The sequence below is a fragment of the Chinchilla lanigera genome, unplaced genomic scaffold (assembly GCF_000276665.1).
Source record: "Chinchilla lanigera isolate Chin_1 unplaced genomic scaffold, ChiLan1.0 scaffold00021, whole genome shotgun sequence".
In the NCBI taxonomy this organism is placed as follows: Eukaryota; Metazoa; Chordata; class Mammalia; order Rodentia; family Chinchillidae; genus Chinchilla; species Chinchilla lanigera.
The window spans coordinates 24,969,687-24,978,446 of record NW_004955422.1 but is presented as its reverse complement, the minus strand read 5'-3'; the positions used below and the strand labels follow the sequence as shown (position 1 = coordinate 24,978,446).

Genomic DNA, 8,760 nt, shown 5'->3' with positions numbered 1-8,760 from the left:
AGAGGCTCTTGAAGTCGGCTTGGGAAGCTCAGCATGTCTGTGGTCGGCAGTTTGTACACTGGGCTTGGGACAGAAGCCCTGTGCCCCTTAGCAGGCTCCGACTGGGAACCTTCCCAGCACAGCCAGCCAGGGCAGAAGGGTCAGGGCCCTGAGCGCTGCCAGGCACGCAGGCGCAGGTTCTTGGAGTGCCGGCTTCTGTAGACTCTGTGGTTCTCACAACCACCCGCTTCCTCTGACGGCGTCACAGGGGACCGAGGAGCCACCTTGCCCAAGTTCCTGTTTCTGAGGCGAGCAGCTACTATCTCATCCTGATCCTGGAGATGGTTCTGGTTTTTGTGGCTTGGTCTGGTCCCAGGAACACAACCAAGGAATATGAACAGGAGTTTTCTTGCTGGACCTAACCATAGTAATCACCAGAAATATTTTGTTTGTTCTGTTGAGATAGTCTTGCTTTGTAGTTCAGGCTGGCATTGAACTCACTAGGTAGCCCAGGCTGGTCTTGAACTCATGGCAATCCTCCTGCCTCATGCTCCCGAGTGCTGGGATTACAGGCGTGCACTACCACACCCGGCCTGGATATTTTTGTGTGTGCGTGTGTGGGGGGGCACTGGGGATTGAACCCAGGACCTTGTGCAGGCAAAGCAGGAACTCCAACACTGAGCCACATCCCCAGCCTGAGAGATTTAATTTTAACAATTTCTAGGGTTTTCTGCTACCTTCTGAATCTATGTTCCCAAAGGGGAAGCCTAGCAATCTAAACTTGGAGACTCCTTTGCCATGTTTGGGAAGCATTTGCCTTCTTGCACAGGAACTTCTGGGATCTTGTTTTATTTATTTATTTAGTTCTTGGTACCAGGAATCAAACTCAGGACCTTGTGCTTGCCTGGCAGGCACTTATGCCACTGACCTGTATCCCTGGCCCCGGGATCTTGTTAAATTACAGATTCTGACTCAGAAGATCTTGAGTGGGGCTCAAGATCCTCCATTTTTTTCTTTTCTTTTTTTGTTGTTGAGACAGGATCTCACTACATAGCCCAGGCTGGCCTCAAACTCGAAGCAATCCTCTTGCCTCAGCCTCCTGAGCGCTAGGATCGTTATAAGTATGTACCACCCCGCCTGGCCCCACATTCTCCCCCCTCCTTTTGAGACAGGGTGTCACTCTGTAATTCAGGCTGGTCTTAAACTCACTATGTAGCCCAGGCTTGCCTTAAACTCTCAGCAATCCTCTGCCTCAGCCTCCCAAGTACAGGGATTACTGGTGTGTGCCACCATGCTCAGGGGCAACATTTTCCCTTTCTAAACTGCCAGGCCATGCCATGTTGTTGTTATGGACACTACACCTTGAATATAAAGGTCTGGGTGGAGGACTGACATGTACCTCATTAGTAGATGCTTAGGGCTCAATCCGTAGCACAAAAGAAAAACATATGGACAGTGGTTCTCTAAGTGTGGTCCCCACACCAGCAGCCTCACCACTGATACTGTGGAAATTTGTTAGACACGCAAATCCTCAGGCTGCATCTCAGATCTACTGAATCAGGAACACCATGGGGTAGGGCCCAGGAATGTTTCCATAAGCACACGTGATTCTTCCACACACCCAACCCTGAGAATCACTGGTCTGGGATAAGCAATCTGACAGAACTGCACTGTCTGCAGTTCATTAAAATTTATAGTCATACCCGGCGCATACCTGTAATCCCAGCACTTGGGAGGAGGCTGAAACAGGAGGACTGCCGCAAGTTTGAGGCCAGCCTGGACTACAAAGTGAGTTCAAGGCCAGCCTAGACTACACAGCAAGACCCTGTTCCAAGAAAAAAAAAAAAAAAAAAGCACCTGCTGTCTACCCTGCTCTGTGGATGGCTGCTCTGTAACACGAAACGGTCCACTGCACTAAAACATTCCTGGAACCTAGCTGAGACTCTCCAGCCTTCCCCGTGGTTTGCCAGCTAGGGCTGTTCCTGCCCAGGCTCTGTGCCCACTGTCCCTTAAGCCTCTCCTTTGCTCCTGGGGCAGCTGTAGCCCTGAAGGAACCCGGCACGCAGAGCTGAAGGACCCGGAGCGGAGATGCACCCTCTCCAAGGAAGCTCTTCAGGCTGTTGGGGGCAACTAAGTGTGCCCCACACTCACACTCCTGCCTCCAGACAACCCTGACATACACCTTCTCATGTGAGGGGCAAATTTTAAAGACTGGTCTCTAGGTGAAGTCCATCAATGAGGTAGAATATAGGGAATGATCCTCTCTGGTCTTTTTTTTTTGTTTTGAGACAGGGTCTTGCTATGTAGTTCAGGCTAGCTTCAAACTCATGGTGATCCTCCTGTCTCAGCCTCCTGAGTGCTAGGATTACAGGCACATGCCACCTTGTCCAGCTGCTCTTAAAAGAATTCTACCATAGTGCCTGGGGGTGTAACTCAGTGGTAGAGCATGGACTTAGCATGCTTGAGGTCTGGGGTTCAATCTTGTTTTTTTTTTTTTTTTTTTTGTTTGTTTTTTTTCTCCGGTACCGGGAACCGAACTCACGACCTTGCGCTTGCCAGGCAGGCGCTTTTGCCGCTGAGCTAAATCCCCAGCCCCTGGGGTTCAATCTTAAAAAAAAAAAATCTGAGCAACTACTTTGAAGATAACAATATGTAATACAACAACCATTGTTAATTTCCTAACACTTTTTGGAATTCTGTATCATTTTTATTGCTTTTCTGTGGTTTTGTTTTGTATTTGTTTTTGTTATTTTTGTTTTTGTTTTCTCTTTAAAATAAAAAAAGGTACAAAAAAAGAAAAAAAAATTCCACCATATGTCTTTCCCACTGAGGTGGCACCTAAGAATTAGAAATTTTGGAATCCTACATCTGCCACTGTGATAAAGAAATATGTATCTGACCCTCTGGGTGGCTGAGGAAGAAAGACCACAAGTTTGAGCCCAGCCTGGGGCAACTTAGTGACAACCTATTTCTAAATAAAATAAAAAATAAGGGGCTGGGAAGACCCAGTGTGAAGACCCTGGGTTTAATTGCCGGTATCAAACTTCCACCTTGACTCCAGGCCAGAGTCCCTAAAACCTATGATTTCCTAATGAACAGGGGTGCCAGAAGCATATTTTGTTCTAATATTGGTCTGATCCAGTTTCAGACACCGAGCGCCGAAATCCACTGGACTCTCCTGAATGATAGGAATGTCTTTTGTTCCAGAGGCGATTCTCAGTGGGCCGTTGCGTGGAGACTGGCCACCAGAAAGAGCAAGCTGTGATCAAAAGCTGGGAACTTTCAGAGAGGGGAGAGGAGCTAGAGACTGATCAGTCATGCCTGTATGATGAAGCCTCCATCCTAACATGCGAGGTTCAGAGTTTCAGATGGAATACATTCACGTGCTGAGAGGGTGGCGCACTCCACCTCCACGGGAGCAGCAGCTCCCGTGCTTGGAACCCTTACAGAGCCGACTGCGTGTACCTCTCCATCTAGCTATCCATCTACAGCCTTTATAGGAAACTGGTAAACGTGGAGTTCTTAAGCCATCTCAGCAAATTTTCACACCTAAGCAGGGGGTTGTGGGAACCCCCAATTTGTAGCCACTTTGGACAGAAGTGCAGGTGACCTGGGGACCCACTACTTCCAACTGTTGTCTGACGTGGGGGAGGGGCAGTTTTGTGGGGTTTGCACTCATTTCTGGTAAACTCGTAACTGAATGGGAGGACACCTGTGTAGTGTCCAATGGGAGACTGTGTAGTCTTGGTATGGGAGAAATCCCCACACATTTGCTCGCAGAAGTGTTCAGTGTAGCAGATGAAACTGCTTCCCTTACAGCAAATTATTAGCTTTGTGACCATTTATAAACTAATTCTGGGGCTGTTTTTGCATACATAAAATTGGAATAACAGGTATTTCAATGGGTCAATAAGGTGCTAAGGGCCTGGTTTGTGGTTGGCACTCAACAAAAAGGTGAATAAAATATAAAAATGCACTTTTTTTGTTTGAGACAGGGTTCCACTATGTAATTTAGGCCTGCCTTGAACCCACTATGTAACCCAGACTGGCTTTGAACTCACAATGATCTTCCTGCCTCAGTCTCCCAAGTGCTGGGATTACAGGTTTGTATCACCACCCCCCAGTTATACACTGATTTTCAAAGAAGTGGAAACTTACAGGTACAAATTCCCTACGGTGAACATTATTATTATGTATACTAAAATGCACCCTCCCCACCAAAAAAAAGAACTGGAAACTACTTTTTCAAGCTAGGTGATGGTGGTATACACCTGTAACCCCAGGACTTGGGATGCTGAGACAGGAGGATTGCCGTGAGTTCGAAGCTAGCCTGAATTACAATGCAAAATCCTGTCTTAAACAAACAAAACCAAATCAACATGAAATTTCCTGAGATGTCCTTTGCCTGTAAAACAAAAGCTTTATATAATCATTTGTATAGTCAACCTCTTTTTGAAACAAGGTCTTGCTATGTAATTCAGGCTGGCCTTGAACTCATGGTGATCCTCTTGCCTCAGTTTCCTGAGTGCTGGGATTACAAGCATGTGCCACCGGGTCTGGCTTAGTTTACCTCCCTGCTTCTCACAAAGGAACCACTTTTTTTGGAGTGGGGGCTACTGAATGGGAAGAAGGAAATGTAAGTCAGAAGAGGGAAGAGGGAAGAACCAGTCAGTATAGTCAGTTGAGGACTGTCTCCAGACAAAGGCAAAGGTGGGGAGAGCATATGAGTATGGCCAAGAAGGCTGGAGAACCCTGTAAGTTTTAAAAGCAACCATGGCCATCCTATCAACTCCAGCTTTGGCATTGTGTATTAGGCCTCAGCATGGTAACTGTACCAGTTTTTGTTTTCTTTTGTCTCTTTTTTTGTGTGTGTTTTTGAGACAGGGTCTCACTATGCAGTTCAGGCTGACCTTGAACTCACAGTGATCCTCCTGCCTCAGCCTCCCGAGTGCTGGGATTACAGGTGTGCACCACCACGCCCAGTGGTAACTGTATTTATTACATGCTTTTATTTCATATCTGTTACCAGAATAGACAGGGCCATGTCATTTCACAAGAACCTCCCAAGGACACAGCAACCTAGATGTATCTATGGTAGCAGTAACCCCTGGAATCATTCAAAGCTGAATGGACATGATGCTTCTTCACATTATTCTTTTTTTTTTTTCACATTATTCTTGATAGGTACAAATACAGCCACTGGGAGGAACCTAGAAAAGTGGCTGCAGGTTATTACACGCAGGCAGGAACTAGCACCTCCACATAAAATGGCAGAGCTGAGATGGGGAACATTACTCCTAGAGTTCAGCTGCTTCTTTAACAGCACTGTCAGGTTTCACATGATTTTTTTTTTTTTTGTCTTTTTGAGACAGGGATTCAATATGGACTTCAGGTTGGCCTTGAACTCACCTTGTAACTCAGGCTGGCCTCAAATTCACAGCAATCCTCCTGCCTCAGCCTCCTGAATACTGGGATTACAGGTGTGTGCCACCGTGTCCAGCTCACACAATTCATTTTTAAAGAAAAAAAATTTAAAACAGTGACTGAACCCAGGGCCTCCACACTGAGCTATATTTCCAGGCTTTTTTTATTTTTTATTTTGAGTCAGGGTCTTGTTAAGTCTCTAAGTTGTTCTGGCTTCTAACTCGAGATCCACCCACCTCCAACGCCTAGAGTGCTAGCATTATAGGTGTGTGCCACTGTGCCCAGCTTTGCACGAGTTTTGTTGGGAGGGGAACATGGGCATGTCATATCGACCAGGATTCAGAGTGAACTCACTTATAATTCTGTTTTTTCCCTTTTTTTTGTCTTTTTGAGACAGGGTCTCACTGTGCAGTTCAGGCTGGCCTTGAGCTCACTTTGTAGCCCTGGCTGGTCTCGAACTCACAACGATCCTCCTGCCTCAGCCTCCTGAGTGCTGGGATTATAGGGGTGCGCCACCACGCCCAGCTTGTTTTTGTTTTTTTCTTTTTTTTTTTTTGTCTTTTTGAGATAGGGTCTCACAAAAGAGCTCAGTTTTTTTTTTTCTCCAGTACCAGGAATCGAACTCACGACCTCACGCTTGCCAGGCAGGCCCTGTGCCACTGAGCTAAATCCCTAGCCCCACTGACTTATAATTCTGGGCAAATTGTCCTGAAGTTTCACTCTGTCCTTATAAACAGTGTCACTGAGTAGGTTGGTGATCACAAATGTAAAAATACACAGCACAGAACCAGCATCGAACACCAGGCATGGTGGTACATGTCTGTAACCCCAACACTTGGGAGGCTGAGGTAGGAGGATTGCCACAAGTTTGAAGCCAGCCTGACCTACACAGCGAGACCCTGTCTCAAAAAAAAAAAAAAAAAAAAAAACGAAAAAAGCCAGCATACAGTAACTCAGTCCTTGACCCAGACGCAGTAAGTGGCTTGAGAGAAATAACACCAGCAGTCAAGTAACAATGAGACATATACAGCTTTATTTAATAATTTGTAAAAAGTCATACTCTAACAGAGTGACGCATTCCTTATCTTAGCACAAAGCAAAACAATGTGTGTGAAAAGTCTTCTCCCAAGACTGGGAACTGTGTAACCCTGAGCTTACAGCTAGATGCTCCCGTCGCTGGGCTCCTGCTGGGTGGCAGCTGCTCTCCGTGGCTCTTTCCTCTCCTCCCAGTAGTCCTCTCTGGCTGGCCGGGACCCCCTCCCTTACAGCAGACGGGTGCAGAAAAGACTTTTCCTGGGACAGGGCTGTCTTTACAAATTGGCCCCTTCTTTCTTCCAAGCCAGAGTTTATAGAATTAAGACTCTTTCTCAGAAATGGGTTCTGTATCTATTTAATTTAGCTTCGATTAAGTCTGCTGAAATCACGGCTGCGGCTACTCAACAGGACACTGTCAATGGCTGCTCCTCTCCTCGCAAGCATTTCCGCACCAGTGCCGTGCTTTGAGGCCATACCGCTCCCCTTTTGGGGGCCGAGAGATGGAGAAGCCCTCTCCACCACACACCTGAGAGGCTCCTCTGGCAGACATGTGCACGTCTGGAAAGCAGCAGGCAGATGGTAGTGACAGCATTTTGCTCTGCAAAATGGACGCCTGGCATTTGTTTTCTACTTCCTGTGCTACGAGATTCTAGTAATCGAGCAGCGCCTTCAGAGAAAACTTTACGTGTGTCAGAACCTCACTGCTCACGAGCTTCCAGCAGGCTATATTTCTCCCCTCTTATTCATACGACTGCCTACGAGAAGCCATTTGGAAAGGAGGTAGCTGGCCCCCTTGCCCACTTCCCTGTGTAAAAGCCGACCCTTTTGCTACTGACCACCAGCTCAATCAGCAGTCCAAACAGTAATTACAGTTTTCCGCATTCCTCAGTGTGGCTCTTTCTAGAAATCATTCTGCAAATCTTGTGGACCAGCCTGGAACCAGAAGAGACTCGAGTGGCCTATCCCACCTAGATATCTGTTCTGTACCTTTCCCTTAAAAAACACCATTGAGAGTGCAAAAAAAAGTCCCTTTTCTGTCCTTTTTTTTTTTTGCAGAAGCACTACAAGAAAGCATGTCTAAAATTACAGAACTACGCACACACAAACACGGACACATGTGCTCGCACACACACAGAGTTGGGGAGCAAAGGGTCTTAATCAGATACATAGTTGAGGGAGCACAGAAAAAAGCTGGCAAGAGAAGATATGGAAATTAGGTCAATTAAAGATGTTGGAATGTTACAGTAATAGCATGGATGTGGGTCTCGGTACATACAAAAAAGGGTGGGTGGGCAGAGAATGATAAATCCAGGCTACCAGAGAAAGGTTCAGCGGCCATGCATGAGTCAGGGCAGTGAAGGCCCGTCTACGGATGAAATGTGTACGGGTGGTGGGCTGGAGGAGGATGGCCTTGCATGGTCCGGGGAGGAGCATCTGCTTAGCAGGACACCTCCATGGTGTGATGTCTGTCCAGGGCATCAGGGGACTCACAGGACTCTTGAGTTCCATCTGAATGATTGCTGGTGACAGACCGGCTGAAGGGACTTTCTCCAGAGCCGATGCTACTCGAGGTGGAGTGGGTTCGTGATCGGGCGAGCCGGGTCATGCCAGCAGATGGTACTGTAACAAAGAACCAAGAGCGCTAGAAGATGGAGCCTTGGTCAAGCTCTACTAATCCACATGTTCTACCAAAAGCTTTATGTTTGGATTTTCCAAACCACTTAAGATAACACCCACGACAAGACACAGCCGCCCCCACTTTGCATATCTGCTCTAGGTGCGTGACTATATGCAAGGCTGCTTCAGTCCTCCAGGTATGGCTGGACTCTTGGCTCTTTCTAGTCTACAGCACAAGGGGAAGCCCTGAGTCTGAGTACAGCCTGTTAGCTGTACCCACGTCATCATACAGTGATTAGGAAGGAGGCTTTGGGAACCCACGGAGGTCACCAAAACCTGCAATGCATGCAGGACTCGAACAAAAGAAAAGAAAGACAAACCACACAAGTATGAAGACATTTCACAAACACAGTGCAAGCCCGATACAACAAGACTACCATCCGTGTCCACAGGTACCCTCGCTGTCTGGGGAGGAGGAGGAAGGCATGGGAGGGAGGGGAGGGCGGGTAGACCTAAAGCTCTTCTCTACACCGTGGGAAGCACGAGCTGCCTGGAACGGGAAGACCTCTTGGGGGTGTTGAACCCAGACTCCTGTTCTGCCACTAGTTTGGTCCTATGTGCCTTCCAGCTTGGCTGGGACAGTGCCTTACTTAGCATAACCTGCCTGCTTATCCTGAGGCTCCAGCCACTACTCCAGAGTTCTTC

The 8,760-nt window shown here is 47.3% G+C and overlaps 1 protein-coding gene across 5 annotated transcripts in view; it reads right to left on the bottom strand.

The window, feature by feature from the left end:
• Positions 1 to 6,413: 6,413 nt before the first annotated feature.
• Positions 6,414 to 8,760, bottom strand: part of Ndrg3 (NDRG family member 3) — a 70,059-nt gene continuing 67,712 nt past the window's right edge. For all 5 annotated transcript variants that reach the window (XM_013514021.1, XM_005384731.2, XM_005384733.2 and 2 more), the window contains one exon: positions 6,414 to 8,058. In XM_013514021.1, coding sequence (XP_013369475.1) covers positions 7,877 to 8,058 — 182 coding nt within the window. In that variant the 3' untranslated portion in view covers positions 6,414 to 7,876. The remainder of the gene's footprint in view (positions 8,059 to 8,760) is intronic.